General features: G+C 39.7%; 2 protein-coding genes across 7 annotated transcripts in view; one reads left to right on the top strand and one right to left on the bottom strand.

Annotated features, from left to right (window-relative positions):
• Nucleotides 1-10,479, bottom strand: part of LOC122241905 (nectin-1-like) — a 35,848-nt gene extending 25,369 nt beyond the window's left edge. The window contains exons 1-2 of the mRNA XM_042998331.1: nt 10,402-10,479; nt 9,274-9,616 (exon numbers count right to left, since the gene is read on the bottom strand). Of these exons, the coding sequence (XP_042854265.1) occupies nt 9,274-9,616; nt 10,402-10,479 (421 nt within the window). The remainder of the gene's footprint in view (nt 1-9,273; nt 9,617-10,401) is intronic.
• SLC9C1 (solute carrier family 9 member C1) overlaps nt 8,911-19,536 on the top strand; it is a 107,877-nt gene continuing 97,251 nt past the window's right edge. For 5 of the 6 annotated variants that reach the window (XM_042956552.1, XM_042956549.1, XM_042956551.1 and 2 more), the window contains exon 1: nt 9,439-9,549. The gene's annotated coding sequence lies outside the window, so the exon portion shown is untranslated. Of the gene's footprint in view, nt 8,997-9,438; nt 9,550-19,536 lie in introns of those variants that run through there. The other variant, XM_042956548.1, reaches the window with a different exon arrangement.

Raw genomic sequence — 19,536 nt, 5'->3', positions numbered from 1 at the left:
AGAATCTCAGGTCTATATAATTTTTGTCACCGTATGTGCCTGCTATTCTGCAGCTGTCGCAGGATTCATGCACAGGTTCTGAAAACCTGCCTGCTAACTTGCAAGAAAGTTTCGTGAGTCCTTCTTTGGGGCCTGCTACTAACTTTTCCCAGTCTTTCATGTCCTGTTATTTATGTACAAAATAAAATTCAAACTAGTTTCTCCACAAGGAGTGAGGTCAAGTGAAAAGACCTCTCTCCACAGAGGTATGCTAGGTTTCTAAAAATCATTCCTCTTGGCATCTACATCCCCACGATCACCTCCTCAAATTGGAATAGGAAATTTAAAAAAATATATGTTTTAAGTAAAATCATCAAATAGTTTCAAATTATACACACTGTATTAAAATTAAAAAAAAAACACAGATCACTTTCATCTTTCTATAAACTCCTCCTCTACATAGTATTTTAAATAGAGGGAAAGGGGCACCTGGGTGGCTCAGTCAGTTAAGCATCAGAGTCTTGGTTTTGGCTCAGGCCATGATCTCATGGTTCATGGGTTCGAGCCCCACATCGGGCTCCACGCTGGCAGCACAGAGCCTGCTTGGGGTTCTCTGTCTCCCTCTCTGTCCCTCCCCTGCTTGAGCTTTCTCTCACTCTCTCAAAATAAATAAATAAACATTTTTTTAAACAAATAAATAAGTAAATAAGTAAACAAAGGGAAAGCCCTCCCTGCCTGATGCTTTGGGTTTGTGTTTTCCTCCTTTAAATTCCAACCCAGCCACTTACTTGTCCCTTGGCATTTTATGTTCACAAACTCATACAAGATTCCCCAGAATGTCTTTCTCCTGCTAGGATTGTGGAAAAGTAGTGCTCACTCACTACCACCTCCCAGCATACTTTAACAATGAACATTTGAAAGTAAGAATTTTTTTTCCCTCCTGTACTTCTGTCATTGATGGCTTCATTTGGTTCAATGTAATTTTTGATTTCCCTTGATTTCCTTTTTGACTCGAGGATAATTAAAGTTTTTTTTTCTTAATGTTTTCTGTGTTTCTTAATGTTTTCTGTTATTTTTCTATTATTGATTTGTGTCTCATTCTATGTGATCAGGGAATATATCCTCTTTTTATGAGGTTTGTTTTATGCCAGGATATGGTTGATCTTGGTATATATTCCATAGGCGCTTGAAAAAAAAAAACATATTTTTTTTTTTTTGTATTTTGCTGTTATGAGGTGGCATGTCCTATACATATTAATTGGATCTTGTTGTTGGATAGTGTTGTTGAATTCTTCTATGTACTTGCTGATTTTCTGTTTCATTGTTCACTTAGGCTTTTTTTGTTTATTTGTTTTTGTTGTCCTATCAATTTTTGAGACAGAGGGAGTTGAAGTCCTCAACTATAATTGTGGATGTGTCTATTTCTCCTTTCAGTTCTATCAGTTTTACTCAACATATTTTGCAGTACTGTTGTTTTGTGAATACACATTTAGGAATGTTATATCTTCTTAGTATATTGACCAATTCACCTTCATGTGTTTTCTCTTTCTGTCTCTGGTAAGTTATTTTGTTGTTGTTCTGAAGCATATTTAATACAGCTGATCCTGCTTCCTCTTAATTACTTTGCAGAGTATATCTTTTTCCCTAAGTTTATTCCAACCTACCTATATTTCTATAATTGAAGTGAGTCTCTTGTAGGTAGCATATAGCTGGGTCATTTTTTTTTTTAACCCGTTCTACCAATCTCAATCCTTTGGTATCTATAGATCATTTACATATAATTTTTATATTTTTTAAGACTTAAGTTTGCCATTTTATTTTTTAATATTCTGTTTGTTCTGTTTCCCCCTCTATTTTGCTTTTCTGCCTTTTTGTAGGATACTTGAACACTTTATTTCATCTTAATTTATCAATGGTGTTTTGAGTGTACCTTCTTTATAGCTTTATTAATAGTTATTCTAAATATTACATTATATATATGTATGTGTATATATGTATAATGTAATGCATGAGATGTATTTGGGTTTATGTGTGTGTGTGTGTGTGTGTGTGTGTGTGTGCGCGCGCTCGCGTGTGTGTGTACAGTTTATCACTGTTTACAGGTGTCAACACTTTACCAATTCTAGTGAGGTGTACAAAGCTTACCTCTCTTTGCATTCCTTTATCCTCCTCTATTAACGATGTATTTTTTTTTTTTACCCATTGCCTCTACATACATTGAGATCCACATTTGACAGTGTCACGGTTTTGCTTCAATCATCAAATGTAATTCATAAAACTCTCAAGGAGAAAGTCTTCTGTATTTACCCATAAGTTTGCTTACATATTCTTTCTTACCTGCTGATGTTCCAAGATTTCTTATTTTATTATATTTTTTCTGCTTAGAGAACTTCCTGTAGTCATTCGTTTAGGGGTCGTTTAGGGTGACAAATTGCCGGTTTTCCTTCATCTGCTAGTCTTGATTTCTCTTTCATTTGTGGAGAATATTTTCCTCTGGAGATAGCTATAGGAGTCATAAGTTCATTATTTTTTAGCACTTGAAAATGATATGCAACTTCTTTCTGGCCTCCAAGGTTTATAATAAAAATTCTGCTATTATTTGACTAGTCTCCCCCCCCCCCCAAGTAATACGTCACTTCTCTACAACAGCTTTCAAGACTTTTTTCTTCATCTTTAGCTTTCTGAAGTTTAACTTGTGTCTTGGCATGGATTTACTTGGATTTATCCTGTTTGGAGTTAACTCTTCTTCTTGATCCTGTAGGTCTGTCTTTTCCCAAATTTGGGAAACTTTCAATCATTATTTCTTTGAATATTTTTTCTGTACCACCCTCTTTATCCTCTTCTTCTGGAATTCTAAAGACCCAAATGTTAGTTAGATCTTTTGTTTTAGTCTGACATGTTCCTGAAGGTGTGTTCATTTTTTTTTTCAGTGAATTTTTTTCTGTGTTTTTCAGAATTGGTCATTTCTATTGTTCTCTCCTCAAGTTCAATGACTCTTTCCCTTGTCTTCTCCATTCTGCTATTGAGCCCATTTGTTGCTTTTTAATTTTTTTCATTTGCTATATCTTATTTTTGAAATTCCCATTTAATTTTTCTCTATATCACCTTTTTGTCTTTCTGCAACTTTTTATTTCTTTGCCCAGAGCTCATATTTTTTTCATTAGTCTTAATTGTACTTATAACCACTCATTGAAGTATTTTTATAATGGTTATGTTAAATTCTATTCGGGTAATGCTAAAATTTGTGTCGTGTTGGATTTGGCAACTGTTTATTGTCTAAGTTTGAATCCATCTTGAGTCTTGGAGCACAATGGACTTTTTTAAAAATATAATTTATTGTCAAATTGGTTTCCATACAACACCCAGTGCTCATCCCAACAGGTCCCCTCCTCATTGCCCATCACCTACTTTCCCCTCTTCCCCACCCCCATCAACCCTCAGTTTGTTTTCAGTATCCAAGAATCTTTTATAGTTTGCCTCCCTTCCTCTCCGTAACTTTTTTTCCCCTTCCCCTCCCCATGCTCTTCTGTTAAGTTTCTCAGGATCCACATAAGAGTGAAACCATATGGTATCTTTCTCTGACTGACTTATTTCACTTAGCATAATACCCTCCACATTGCTGCAAATGGCCAGATTTCATTCTTTCTTGTTGCCAAGTAGTATTCCATTGTGTACATAAACAGCATCTTCTTTATCCATTTGTCAGTTGATAGACATTTAAGCTCTTTCCATAATTTGGCTATTGTTGAAAGTGCTGCTACAGGGGCGCCTAGGTGGCTCAGTCGGTTAAGCGGCCGACTTCGGCTCAGGTCATGATCTCGCGGTCCGTGAGTTCGAGCCCCGCATCAGGCTCTGTGCTGACCGCTCAGAGCCTGGAGCCTGTTTCGGATTCTGTGTCTCCCTCTCTCTCTGACCCTCCCCCGTTCATGCTCGCTCTCTCTCTGTCTCAAAAATAAATAAATAAATAAATAAATAAATAAATAAAAATAAATAAAAAAAATAAATAAATAAAAAAATTAAAAAAAAAAAGAAAGTGCTGCTACAAACATTGGGGTACATGTGCCCCTATGCATCAGCACTCCTGTATCCCTTGGGTAAATTCCTAGCAGTGCTATTGCTGGGTCATAGGGTAGTTCTATTTTTAATTTTTTGAGACATCTTCACACTGTTTTCCAGGGCAGCTGCACCAGTTTGCATTCCCACCAACAGTGCAAGAGGGTTCCCGTTTCTCCACATCCTCTCCAGCATCTATAGTCTCCTGATTTGTTCATTTTAACCACTCTGACCAGCATGAGGTGGTTGCTCAGTGTGGTTTTGATTTGTCACAATGGATAATTTTTAACTGACAACTGAACATTGTGAATATTATAAGACTGGACCATATTTAAATCCCATGTTTTAGCAGGCCTTCGCTAACACTGCTCTAGCAAAAGTGAGGATACTATCTTGTTACTGGCAGGGTAGAATGGAAGCTCAAGTTCTATACTCAGTCTTCATTAACACAGAGCTAGGGAAAATTGTCTCTTTATTGCTAAGAAGTAGTCATGGCACCCTTCTTCTTGATGTTCCTCCACTTATACCATGAGAAGTAACCTTTTTATAGCTGAATGGCGATGAATGTCCAAACTTTCTATTTGTCCTCCTCTGACATCACCCCAGTAAGAAGGACAAGGGGTACCCGATTTGACTGGTTGGGAGTGGAAGTCCAGGCTCCAATATGGTCTCCATGGAGTCATGGGGGCCTGAGGCACCTCTTTACTGCAAGGTGGGTATACAATTCCTAGCTCCCACTAGACCTTTTCTGATGCTACCCTCTTCTGTAGGGATGGGAGTGGGGGCAGGTTTCTGGCACCAATGTGAGGTCTGGCATGGGTCAAGTCTAGGCTTTCCACTCAGCTCTTGCTGGTGTGTGTATTTGTTTGTGTGTAAGGGAGGGGATGGCTCAAGTTTCCCTGTGGAGTTTGGCTGGGGTAAAGCAGTTATTGGTAAACATTTTCCATCTTGTTAGATCATCCGTTCCTGGCCACGTGGCTAGAAAGAACAGGCTTTTTTTTTTTTTTTTTTTTTTTTGAAGTCTTTTAAAAATCTATACTTACTGGCATTTCCATTTTTCCAGCTTCTGTAGTACCCAGTCCAAGATAAAATGAGGCAAAAAGAAAACCCAAGGAACTCATCTCAGTGCAGCTATTCAAGTCTCAAGGTCCCTATCTGGCCTTTCTTCCCTTCATCTTTAAGATTCTTTCTCATGTTTGTTTTATATATAACATCCAGGGCTTTTAGCTGTACTTACTGGGAGGGATAGGAAAAAGTACACAGACTCTATCTTTGGGATATGGAAGTCCCACATAATTCACCTTTTAACAATAGGCAAGAGACTTAAACAGGCACTTCATAAACAAGAACATTCAAGTGGTCAAAAAACACATGAAAAGATAAGTGCTCAACATTGTCATTCATCAGTTAAATGAAAATGAAATATACAAGTACAATAATACCAAACATCCAAAAGAATAACTAACATTTTTTTTAGAAGATTGTCAATCCCAAGTGTTGGCAAGACTGGTGAGAGTTTAGGGGCTTAGGTGGTTCAGTTGGTTGAGCGTCTTGACTTCAGCTTGGGTCATGATGTCACAGTTTGGTTCGTAAATTCAAGCCCAGCATCGGGCTCATTTCTGTCAGTGCAGAGCCCACTTCAGATCCTCTGTGCCCCCATCCATCCCTCTCCTGCTCAGTCTCTCTCTCTCTCACTCTTTAAATACATAAATAAATACATAAATAAACATTTAAAAAAAAAAAGAGTGGTGAGAGTTTAAATTGGCACCATCATCTTGGCAGTTATCTGCCACAGTTGTATCTTGCATGCCCTTTGACTTGGGTGTATATATCTAGGAGTTAATATATATTAGATATATACACCCAAGGTGTATATACCTAGGTATATACACCCAAGAGAAATAAATTAATATGCCCACCAAAAGACATAAGCAAAAATGTGATAGAAGCCTTATTTGTGGCAGCCAAAACTCAAAACAATTTAAATGGTATCAATTCTAAAAAAGATAAGTAAATTATAGTACTCTTCATAAGATTAGATACCATGCAGCACTAAAACAGAAAGAAGAAAACTATGTCATGGATGAATCTCACAAAATAATAATGAATGGAGGCAATCAGGGGCAAAAGAATACATATTATGTTTATAGAAAATGTAAGAATAGGCAAAATATTAAAGGGTAATACAAATCCAATAAAGGTAATTCTGGGAAAGGGATACTGACTGGGAAGAAGTACAGGAAATATTCTAGGTTGTTGAAAATACTCTGCATCTTTCTATGGGCTGTAGTTTCACGGGTTGATATATACGTGAAAATTAAAAGTTGTGAAACTAATATACGTTCATGTGTGTGTATGTGTACCTGCTAAAACTTAACCAAAAAAAATATTTTAAAGATTTTCTTCCATTTCACTTTTTAATACATTCTAATGGCCATCCATTGTACATCCGTGGAATCCAGAATCATTGATCTCTTGAGATTTTTTTTTTTAACTACATTCCTCAGCTTCCTGGTCTATCCTTATCCCCATTGTATTTACTATTTAGCTTCCTCAAGAAAAAGACAATCTTCTACCTGTCTATCAAGACCAATATTATTCCACTGCCCACTACAGTAAACTATGGAGAGTGTCCCAAACACATCATAGTATTTCACAAAAGTCCAAGTATATGTAACCTTAGTTTATCTATCAAAATCTGCTAAGACATTACCTTGTTTGTGCCAACCTCTAATTCTAAACAACAAAACAAAACAAAAAAAGTTCATTATTTCCTTGCATGAATAATTGCTGGTCTGCAAACTGGGGAGATTCCAGAGTGAACTCTGAAACGGGCCCCTGTATTTGGAGAGCAAGGAGAGATTGAAAATAGAGGCAGCCAGTCCAGATTCGTAGGCAGCAGGTTTAATAAGCCGACAACTTACTTACAAGGCTTTCTTAGGCAGTTGCAAGATACATAGATCTCTGTACCCACCTGCCAGAGTCCTAAAAGTTTACACAGAGGGCTCACCTGGGTTCTGTCACACATACTGTTCAGGTAGTCTTAACACACATTACTCTCTTCAAGCTGCATCCTTACAAATGCCTCCTACTGTGGGAACAGCGGGAAGAATATATATTCCAAGGACAGGGGAGGGACTGAGGAACCTGGGTCCAGCTTAAGGGTCAACCAGTGGCCATATCCTCTCAATGACCTCCTTCAACAATGATTAACATAACTGCTTTTATGTTATACATACTGACAGGAGAAGAAGAACAAACGTTGGGCTTTGCTGCAGCTCCAGGTCTCCAGGCAGGAGTCCTGAGCCTGAGGCATACAGATTACAATACTCCTACAGGTCCCTCAAGGACTTCTTTAAAGCTACAGCTTTGCTCTTGTTAGTGTTACTTCCCTCTAAGAACCATAAACACTGCCCCCCCCCAAGATATATATTAGCAATCAACTTTCAAACATATGACCCACTAATACACATTTGATAAGTCTCATGACTAATGTTTTACTAGACAACAATAAAAGCAACCTTATCTTAACTATAGCTAGCCCTCCAAGCTCCCAGAGACCTTGCTTTTAACGTGCACAAATTCCTTAGAGACTTGTGCCATCTCTAACCCCCACTAACTAGAAAAGTACATAATCAGTCACTCCTCCAACCTCAGTGCAGCTCTTTCTGCCCACGGGTCCTGTCCCCAGGCTATAATAAAAGCAGCTTTTGCACCAAAAAGTGTCAAGAATTCTTTCTTGACCACTCATTAGTGGCCCCACATCACATTCTACACTATTGATAACTGTCTAGATCACTTATCTCTGTATTCTTGAAGGCTCCCATGTATATACAAATAATGCAGATAAGGTGATTTTTATTTTGCCAGAGACCCACATTTCTTCACTAAACTCATCCATTCAACCAGTTCCTGCCTGTCTTAATAAGGCTCAAATTCTGTCTCCTTTGGAGAACCTTCACTGACTATCTCAGTCAAAAGTGATCATGACTTTGCTTCTACTGAATGATTATAGTACACAGGCTAGGCCACTCTTGTGGCATTTACTAATGCACCAAAATAACTCTGAAGGGACATGTGTTAAACAAACACAATTCATCAAGAATTAGAAGTAAACAGGTTTTAATACTGTCAAGGAAGAAGAATTCTCTCTGCCCTCCAAGGCCCTTCTAGCTGGAAAAAAATCAAATTGACATGAGACAGATTAAGGAGAAAATCAAACCTAATTTCATATGTATAAGGAATCCACGCAGACGTAGACATTCAAAGACAGGCAAAATGAGATATCCTGTCATCTTGAACTAAGGAGAGGGGGGTAGTGGGACTTCACAGTGTAGGAATGCCGGCACCTGGGTAGTTCGGTCGGTTAAGTAGCCTGGCTTTGGCCTAGGTCATGATCTCAGGGCTTGTGAGTTCGAGCCCCTTCCCGCCCCCTCATCGGTCTCTATGCTGACAGCTCAGAGCCTGGATCCTGCTTCAGATTATGTATCTCCCTCTCTAATCCAGCAATCTGCCTCCTCTTACTTCAAAATCTCTACCACCCTGTTTTATCCAAGAAACCCACTTCTTCCAGAATTCTAGGAAAGCAGTGTCCATCGGCTCTTTGCCAGAAATCCATTGTTCCAAAACATTACATTAATATAGCAATAAAATCCTTGGGGTTCCTTTTCACCTTTATTCTATTTATTATTATTTTAAAATAATCTTGACCTTAAAACTTCAAAGTTTGCCTTGGTAGTGCAGGGGAAATGGTGCCGAGGAGCATCAGCTAGTGCGGGTCATCAGCCAATCAGGTCAGGAGCTATGACCTTGAAGCCAATGGGTGCAGACCAGGGGCGGGGCTTGGAACAAGTTAACTGCCAGCAAGGTTGCGGTTGATTGTGGCTGTTCTGGAGTGAACGGATTATAGCTTGTCTCCACTTCTCATTTATCCCTCTGGGATACTCTTCCTGAGGCTCGGCACGGTGAGCTTCCCCTAATTTCCCTTTCAGGAAGCTGCCCTTTCCCTCTGGCGTTTCCGCCTCAGCCTTACCTTAGGGGAGGAGCCAATGCTCCCGCGGTATTCCAGCTACCGGTTTCGGCCAGCCATTCCCTCCTCAAGTTTCCACCTTTCCCGTTTTCCCGCGGCAGCGAAATCAAGGCCAACAAGCCTCTCAGTTGGAATGTATGCCCCTTGGCCCCTGCCCATATCATCCTCCATTGCCCATCACTCCTCCCGTATCATCCCTCCAGACTATTTACCTGGCTTGTGCTCGTTCCCTTTGCCTTGCTGCGGCACTGAGCAGAAAGCACCCTGATGCCATCCGCGGTCGCTCTCCTCAGGTGCGTGGAGCTGAGCTGAGAGGGAGGAAGGACTCCCTGGGAGTGGAGAGGCATTAGGAGGGCGACAGAACGCGCCCCCCCCCCCAAGAGTCCGTGAGTAAGAGGGCTGCTGTGTGGTGTGGCAGGACAGTTTACTGGAGCCAACCCCAGCGGTGCATCGCCTCTGTCGTGAACCATGGGGCCGGAGCTTGGCAGGTGTGAAGATAACTGGGTAACTGGGATGCCACAGTGCCCTCTTCAGGATGCTCTTGTCAGCCGAGTCCTGGAAAGGGCGACTGAGAAGGAAGAAAGACTTCCCATTTTCGGGGCGGGGGGGGGGGGGGGGGGGGTAGTCTGACTAGTCTGACTTACACTTTTCCATGACAAAGGGAATCTCTTAAGGCTGACTGTTGAGGACAAAGCTACAGGCCAGTTTTGAGAGAGCCATCCTTAAGGACCTCCACACACAAAGGTTTTTGTCGAATCCGTTGAAAAATTAATGTAGGAGACCTAGCTGGTAATTTCAAGACAAACCAGTATTTCTTCCGTGATGAGACCCGGACTTATAAACTTCTCCAAAGCTGTCAAAAGTCGGTTTCATTAAGCTGAAGAAGAGTTTTAATTACATGCAAAATCTGTCTAGTCTCACTGCTACTTCTTTACCGGTGTCTTTTAAAATATTAAAAACTACAGGCATATTAACATTTACATGTTAACATAAAATGAGATCTCCCCTTCGGTGAGAGGTTTGTTAGGAAAATTTGGAGTGTAGGTTGAAAAAGCCCAACTGAGTATTCGCCACATATTTACAGGCAGATAGTGAAATTATGTTGAGCTCGATCCCTGAATTTCAAGGATAATTAAGATTTGGAGTAATTTTATTCTTTCCTGAAAGGAATTGATTAAGGTTAAATGTGTAAGTGCTTACTAAAGTTTTCAAATAAACAATTTTAAAAATGAGAAAAATGCTTATGGGAACATGTATCCCTACTTTTAGTTTGAAAAATAGACTTCTTAACTGTTTTAAATTCTGCAAGCATGTAAGAATGTTTATGTTGCGAAAAATACTTTTCCTTTTTTGGTGAAGTTTGTTTGCTCCAAGATGTTTGGTTCTGGAGTACCAGTGGGCAAGTTAGTGGGTGACATTGATAACATTTCCTAAATAGTTTGATGTTAACTAAGAGCAACTATGATCCATCTATCACAGTGTTGTTCCCTAATGGCACGGACTTCTCCTAGGACAGTGCTTCTGAACAATGGCCACTCATCAGAATCACTGGAAAGATTTTAAAGTTGCTAATACCTAGGCAAGACCTCATACCGATTAGATTAACCTCTGGGGGTGCCACCCATGCATCTGTATTTTTTTTTTTTTTTAGAGAATTTATTCTTAAGTAATCTCTACACCCAATGTGGGACTCAAATTTATAACCCTGAGATCGAAAGGCTCATGCCTTACCAACTGAGCCAGCCGGGGACCCCTGCATCTGTATTTATAAAACTGTCTAAGTGATTCCAATGTGGAGCCAAGGTTAAGAATCTTTGTCTTAGAGGAACGGCTAACCTTGCTCTGCTCTAGCACTTATATGGTTATCAATATCCCCTGGTCTAAACTCCAGCTCTTGACATGTTAACGTAATGTTAGGGAATTTAGAAATTCTTTGAAGAAAAACAAAAAATAGACAAACAAAAAAGAAGTCCCTGACATCAGGGAACTAGTCTGATTTCAAAGCTAAGTGTCACTCAGTGTCACTACAAGCTGGCCTGTTGCTTTTACCCAGTCCATATTATTTGCCTGTTGGACGCAAACAATCTCACAGAACATTAACATGATATGAGGTCATTCGAAACCATAATAAAGTGAAGCAAAAAGTCACTGAGCAACCCATAGAATACCAAACATCCCCTCTCTTGGCTAAAATGAGTGCTGCTTCTTTACTTGTGACCGCTTTATCCTCATTCTATTCTGCCCTCCCCATAGAGAAGATTTCTTAAGATACCCAGTCACGGAATTATCCTTGCTTTCTGACCCAATCAACACCAAATCTATATAACACCCAATCCATAGTAAACTCTCACTTGCCTCCAGAATTACTCAACCACAGCCTAGATCCACAGTAATTTTAACATCCTTTTATTGAAACACCCCACATTTCCCCAGGCTGAATGTTATCCCAATTTGTCAATAATGAACCCAATTTGTCAATCCCACATGTGTTTCTGGTGGTCTTTGCCTGAAGGGCATTGATATTCTTTCTCACAAAACCCGACTCAAGAATATTAAAAAGAGAAGGGAGAGGAGGGGTCTAGATGGTGGAATAGCATGGAAATTCTCTGCTTTTTTCATCCCTGAAATCCAGCTAGATCAGCACCACGCCATTTTTCACACCTAGAAAATTGATCTGAGGACTAACACAACAATCTGCATAACTTGAGTCATAGAACTTGGCTGGTACGTGGTGCAGAGAGGTGAACTGTAGGAGAGAGAAGCCATGGAGGGTATGGAGTTGTTTTTTTTTGCAGAGAGAAGACAGATACAGCGGGGAGAATACAGGAAAAGCACTATCCCAAAAGCATCTGCAGAGAAAGACAAAGGGTGGAAACACCCACAAGAAACTGAACAAGAAAGGGAGAAAGGAGAAGGGAGAGGGTTTCAATACCATTAGGACTCTAGAAACAGGGGAGCACAGAGTCAGAAACTCTGTAGTTTAATATGTAGTGGTGCTGTGATGGGAAAGGTGAATCCCCAAAAGCAGACAGCAAGGTCCAAGGGGTCCAAGAGCCACACAGGGAGAGAGAGTTCCCCTGCCAGGAGGACATTTGGTAGAAGCCATGCAGCCTCCCCACAGGCAAAGAAGATCCCAGCAGAACCTGGATTACAGCCACATTTGCAGTGTTGGAACAAGGACGCTAGGGTGCAGTGAAGCCTGGCACCAGATGTGTGTTATGATTTACCATAGTCCTAGAACTTTTACTGCTACACAATCGCAAAAATTTTTTCTGGGGCAGGCTGGAACCCGGCCACAGTCTCTGAGTCTCTGCAGCAGTGAAGTTGCATGAGCATTTGGGGGGCAGGCCAGCATCCAGCCATTGCTCGGTGAGACCCTCCCCTGGAGGTCAGAGTGGGTTCAAGCCACCGGGCTGTCATATGTGATATATAACACAAAGTGAGATAAAATTTGGGAGGGAGGTGCCACTTGGCAGGCTGATGTCTTGGTCATGAACAGTGTAGAAGCAGGGAGTGGACAGAAGCTGGGGACAAAGGAGGGATGCTTGATTGCTGGTTGGCAAAAGCACAGAGTTCTGATGCTGCAGACTGGGAAGCTGGATGATGCCATTTTCACCTGTCCTGCACATACACATATACATGTACACATGCCATACTGATCCACCCCAATAAGCTAAGCAGCACCACCTAGTGAAGAAGGGAGCTGTTACACCAAGCCCCATCCAACTGAGCCAACCCAGCCCCAGAGGATGACCACAAGTCTCTCCCCCTGATTAGTGTATGGATTATAAAGTGCTTCATAATTTGACTTCTAGGGGAAACTGGATGTAATTTCATCTGGAACTCATTCTGTTCGCTGGTCCAACTATTCATTTTTTTTCTTATTTTTGGATACAGAAACATAATGGCAATAAGTTCATATCTGTCAGTACTCTGTCTAAATATCAATGGACTAAATTCTCCAATCAAAAGACACAGAGTAACAGAATGGGTAAGAAAACAAGGCCCATCTATATGCTATTTACAGGAGACCCATTTTAGACTGAAAGACACCTTCAGATTGAAAGTTAGGGGATGGAGAACCATCTGTCATGTTAATGGTTGCCAAAAGAAAGCCTGAGTAGCCATACTATGTCAGACAATCTATATTTTAAAATAAGGACTATGACAAGAGATGATGAAGGACATTATAGCATAATTAAGGAGCCTATCCACAAAGATCTAACAATTTTAAACACTTATGTCCCCAACATGGGGAACCCAAGTATATAAATCAATAATCACAAACATAAACTCATTAATAATAATATCATAATAGTAGGTGATTTCAACACCCCACTTATATCAATGGACAGACGATCTAAACAGAAAATCAACAAGGAAACAATGGCTTTGAATGACTCACTGGACCAGATGGAATTAACAGATATATTCAGAACATTTCATCCTAAAGCAGCGGAATATACATTCTTCTTCAGTGCACATGGAATTTTCTCTAGAATAGCTCACATACTGGGTCACAAATCAGCCCTCAACAAGTACAAAAAAATCAAGATCATACCATGCATATTTTCATACCACAACACTATGAAATTCTAAATCAATCATAAGGAAAAAAGTTGGAAAGACAACAAATACGTGGAAACTAAAGAACATCCTACTAAAGAATCAATGGGTTAACCAAGAAGTTAAAGAGGAAATTAAGAAGTACATGGAAGCCAATGAAAATGATAACACCACAGCCCAAAAACTCTGGGATCCAGAAAAGGGGGTCATAAGAGGGAAGTATATAGCAATCCAAGCCTTCCTACAGAAAGAAGAGAGGTCTCAGATACACAACCTAATCTTAAACTTTACAGGCTGAAAAAGAAAGGAAAATAAAATGCAAAACCAACAGAAGACAGGAAATAATAAAGATTAGAGCAGAAATCAATGCTATTGAAATGAAAAAAAACAGTAAAACAGATCAATGAAACTAAGAGCTGGTTCTTTGAAAGAATTAATAAAATTGATAATCCCCTAGCCAGTTTGATCAAAAAGAAAAAGGAAAAGGACCCAAATAATTAGAATCAAGAATGAAAAAGCAGAGATCACAATCAACCCTGAAGAAATACAAACAATAATAAGAGAATATTATGAGCAATTATATGCCAATAAAAAGGGCAATCAGGAGGAAATGGACAAATTCCTAGAAACATATAAACTACCAAAACTGAAACAAAATTTGAACAGGCCCATAACCAGTAAAGAAATTGGATCAGTAATCAAAAGTCTCCCAAGAAACAAAAGTCTAGGACCAGATGACTTTCCAGGGGAATTCTATGAAACATTTAAAGAAGACTTAACACCTATTCTTTTGAAGCTGTTCCAAAAATAGAAGTGGAAGGAAAACATCTAAACTCATTCTACAAGGTTAGCATTACCTTGATTCCAAAACCAGACAAAGACCCCACTAAAAAGGAGAACTACAGACCAGTTTTCCTGATAAACGTGGATGCAAAAATTCTCAAAAAGAATGGAACCAGAAAAGACCTCGAATAGCCAAAGCAATCCTGAAACAGAAAACCAAAGCTAGAGGCATCACAATCCCAGACTTCAAGCTATATTACAAAGCTGTAATCATGAAGACAGTATGGTACTGGCACAAAAACAGACACTCAGACCAATGGAACAGAATAGAGAACCCAGAAATGGACCCACAAACATATGGCCAACCAATCTTTGACAAAGCAGGAAAGAATATCCAATGGAATAAAGACAGTCTCTTCAGCAAGTGGTGCTGGGAAAACTGGACATGCAAAAGAATGAACTTGGACTACTTTCTTACACCATACACAAAAATAAATTGAAAATGGATGAAAGACCTACATGTGAGTCAGGAAGCCATCAAAATCCTAGAGGAGAAAGCAGGGAAAAACCTCTTCGACCTTGGCCACAGCAACTTCTTACTCAACACGTCTCCAAAGGCAAGGGCAATAAAAGCAAAAATGAACTATTGGGACCTCATCAAGATAAAAAGCTTCTGCACATTGAAGGAAACAGTCAGCCAAACTAAAGGCAACCATCAGAATGGGAGAAGATATTTGCAAATGACATATCAGATAAAGGGTTAGTATCCAAAATCTATAAAGACCTTATCAAACTCAACACTCAAAAAACAAATAATCCAAAGAAGCAATGGGCAAAAGACATGAATAGACACTTTTCCAAAGAAGATATCCAGATGGATAACAGACTCGTGAAAAAATGCTCAACATCACTCATCATCAGGGAAATACAAATCAAAACCATGAGAAACCACCTCACCCAAGTCAGAATGGCTAACATTAACAACTCAGGCAAAAACAGATGTTGGTGAGGATGCAGAGAAAGGGGAAGAGTCTTGCACTGCTGGTGAGAATGCAAACTAGTGCAGCTACTCTGGAAAACAGTATGGAGATTCCTCAAAAGGTTAAAAGTAGAACTACCCTATGACCCAGCAATTATACTACTAGGTATTTATCCAAAGGATACCAAAATGCTGATTCAAAGAGACACATACACCAATGTTTATAGCAGCACTATCAACAATAGCCAAATTACAGAAAGAGCCCAAATGTCCATCGACAGATGAATAGATAAAGAAGATGTGGTATATATACAATGGAGTGCCACTTGGCAATCAAAAAGAATAAATCTTGCCATTTGCAACAACATGGATGGAACTGGAGGATGTTATTCTAAACAAAATTAGAGAAAGACAAATATCATAGACTTCACTCATATGTAAAATTTAAGATACAAAACAGATGGACATAAAAGAAGAGAAGCAAAAATAATATAAAAAAAGGAAGGGGACAAAACATAAGAGACTTTTAAATATAGAGAACAAACTTAGGGTTGCTGGAGAGGTTCTGGGTGGGGGGATGGCTAAATGGGCAAGGGGCATGAAGGAAGATACTTGTTGGGATGAACACTGGGTGTTATATGTAGGGGATGAATCACTGGATTCTACACCTGAAATCATTATTGCACTATATGCTAACTAACTTGGTGTAAATTTATATATATATATAATATGCACACACTTTGATAATAAAAAATGAAAAGGAAAAATAACTTTAAATGAAAGAAAAGAATATTAAAAAGAAACTGGCTTTGAGAAAAAAAGTTGAGAAATGTTGCCTTTGAATTGGGTGAATCACAGTTGTTGCTAACCTTCACCACACATTAAAATGGAAGAACCCAGGCTGCAATTTAGACTGACTTAAATAGAAGTCTCTGAGGAGAGTATCCAAGCCCCGGTATCATTATAACTCTGCAGGTGATGTCAAATAAAAATAATAAATACGGAGAGTAGTTACACAGACTAGGGACCTATACGGATTGGAAAACTGAGGCCAACAGCGTTGAAGTAAGCTGCCAAGTCTTTCACCCTGCCACCTGCAGCCCATCAGGCCTTTGCTTGCGGGCGGTCTGACTACAGCCAGCACTTTTACATTGGTGCTAATACGATATAACCTTTGAAAATGATGTTTACAAGGCTCTTTGATGCTAGTGATACAATACCAAGTGGAAAACAGCATAATAAATAAGAATGAACCCAACTGTGTAAATAAAACATACAAGAATCACTAGATCGCATGACTGTGGTTGATTTTTTCCTGATTTCTGAAATGTTTGTTTCCATATTTATTTCAAAAGCATTCATGATAAGCATGTATTCATTTATTTAGTTCCCCCCCAATATTGTTTTTAGAATCACAAAAGGGGATATAATAAAAATCAGAAAAGGGCATATAATAAACATAACATAAAAATAAGAAAAGGGCAATTCTATTACAAGATAGAATTGGAAGAATTCCCTGCATGAACTTTAAGATGCCCACCTAAAACTTTCCTTAGCATGGGAAGCAGATGAGATTAGCAGACCTGTAGCTATTATCTATTTCTTCAAAACAACACACATTTCAAGACACATCATGGCCCTTATGGGTCCTCTTCCATGAAGTAACAATGAGATAGAACATGTAACAACTTACCTGTTTTAAATCCTTTTGGTTTCAACATTTTTCTTATGTACTTCTTGCTATATAAATATATGAAAGCAAGAGAAACCTGGCTTATCACTCCCAAATAAGATAAAAGAAGGCTATAATGGAATATTATATGGTCTATTAATTTCTGTCTTGCTAGAACAACAAAAGAGATCAGTATTATCTTTTTAAAAGTTATTTTTTTAATGTTTATTTATTTTTGAGACTGAGGGAGACAGATTGTGAGTGGGGGAGGGGCAGAGAGAGAGGGAGACACAGAATCTGAAGCAAGCTCCAGGCTCTCAGCTGTCAGCACAGAGCCCGATGCGAGGCTCTAGCCCGGGAACCGTGAGATAATGACCTGAGCCGAAGTTGTACTCTTAACCGACTGAGCTACACAGGCGCCCCTAAAAGTTATTTATTTAAACTCAAGTTAGTTAACATACAGTGTAGTGGAGACTCTGGATCTAGAGTTCTTTCTTGTTTAGCAAGAAAGCAGGACACAGGAATAAAATGCGAGAGATTGCTAATGTCCTTAAGAAGACAAGAGCCCCGGTTAAAGGTCCTTGCTCCATTTTTATTAGGATCAGAAGGCTTACAAACATGGTGATGGACATATGATATACTCCGATTCAAAAGACCCCCCGAAAACAAACCACCAGAGTCCAGAGTCAAAGCCAAGCGTCAAGGGTCGTTTATTGCAGGTTCGAACCTGGTCCTCCACGCACTCGTTGCCGGTGACGCTAAGAGGCCCCGAGCGAGGATCTTACAGCTTCTTTTATAGACAGGCACAAACAAGTTAGGGATTTTTTGCAGTTACAGGGCTGTTATTGGTTGACATTTAAATTTGAACACTCAGCAGAACTTGATTGGTTCCCGCCTTTAGGTCAGACCACAACTGGGCACGCCCTGGCTGGTTCTGGGAACGGTCGGCGGGGGGGGGGGGGGTGGTCTTTGCAGTTGTGAGTACACCTGGTAATTTTTCTCTTAGTCTCTCACATACACAAAGAGACAACGAATCTGTGAACGTTAACTCATGGATGTGAGGAAAAGGGGGGGTTGAAGATATTCGGTGTTAGGGGTTTGGGTCAATATAAAACAAAATCCTGGTGCAGGGCAGATGGTTGTTAACAGATGTGAGGCGCCATATCTGTTTATCTTAGCCAGACTAGGGGATAAGACAGATAGAGCATGTAACCTCAAGGTCAACAAGGCACCATTCTTTTGTTAATTAGCTCCTCTCTGGGCAACTTCACCCTGCAGCGGCCTATAGCCCTATTTACCTGTTTATGTAATCTGGTCCTTCCTTCCGGTGAAAGCAGCTTTCTGCTATAATACTAAATTGGGGGGCGATTTCCACCCTGAATACCTAATCTTGTTTACCTCATATACCTTTGTTCTCTATTGGATATATTGGGGCCTTTGCCCCACCCTTTCTATACCTATTTACCTAATCTTGTTTACCCAAACTTGGGTGTGAGCATCCTGTGGCTTTGTAATTCTTTATGCCTTGTTAACCCATCAGTGTAGGCCCAGGGAATTCCTAAACTTATTCCCCACAGTGTAGTATTGGGTTCAAGAGTAGAATCCAGTGATACATCCTTTATATATAACACACAGTGCTCATCCCAACACGTGCCCTCAATGCCCATCTCCCAGTTAGCTCATCCCCCTGCCAACCTCCCATCTAGCAAACCTCAGCTTCTCGGTATTTAAGAATCTCTTATGGTTTGCCTCCCTCTCTGTTTTTATCTTAGTTTTCCTTCCCTTCCCCCATGTTCATCTCATTTGTTTCTTAAATTCCACATATGAGTGAAGTCATATGATATTTGTCTTTCTCTGACTGACTTATTTCACTTAGCATAACACCCTCTGGTTCCATCCACATAGTTGCAAATGGCAAGATTTCATTCCCTTTGATTGCCAAGTAATATTCCATTGCACATATATACCACATCTTCTTTATCCATTCATCCATCGATGGACATTTGGGCTCTTTCCATACTTTGGCTATGGTTGATAGTGCTGCTATAAACATGGGGGTGCATGTGTCTTTTCGAAATAGCATACCTGTATCCCTTGGATAAATACCTAGTAGTGCAATTGCTGGGTTGTAGGGTAGATCTATTTTTAACTTTTTGAGGAAACTTCATACTGTTTTCCATAGTGGCTGCACCAGTTTGCATTCCCACCAACAGTGCAAAAGGATTCCTCTTTCTCCACATCCTTGCCAACATCTTTGTTTCCTGTGTTGTTAATTTTATCGATTCAGACTGGTGTGAGGTGGTATCTTGTGGTTTTGATTTGTATTTCCCTGATGATGAGTGATGTTGAACATGTTTTCATCTGTACGTTAGCCATTTGGATGTCTTCTTTTGAAAAATGTCTATTCATGTCTTCTACACATTTCACTTGATTTTTATTTTTGGGTGTTGAGCTTGATAAGTTCTTTATAGATTT

This window comes from Panthera tigris, chromosome C2 (genome assembly GCF_018350195.1).
Source record: "Panthera tigris isolate Pti1 chromosome C2, P.tigris_Pti1_mat1.1, whole genome shotgun sequence".
In the NCBI taxonomy this organism is placed as follows: domain Eukaryota; kingdom Metazoa; phylum Chordata; class Mammalia; order Carnivora; family Felidae; genus Panthera; species Panthera tigris.
Note: the sequence above shows the minus strand (reverse complement) of the source record. Positions and strands in the feature narration are given on the sequence as shown.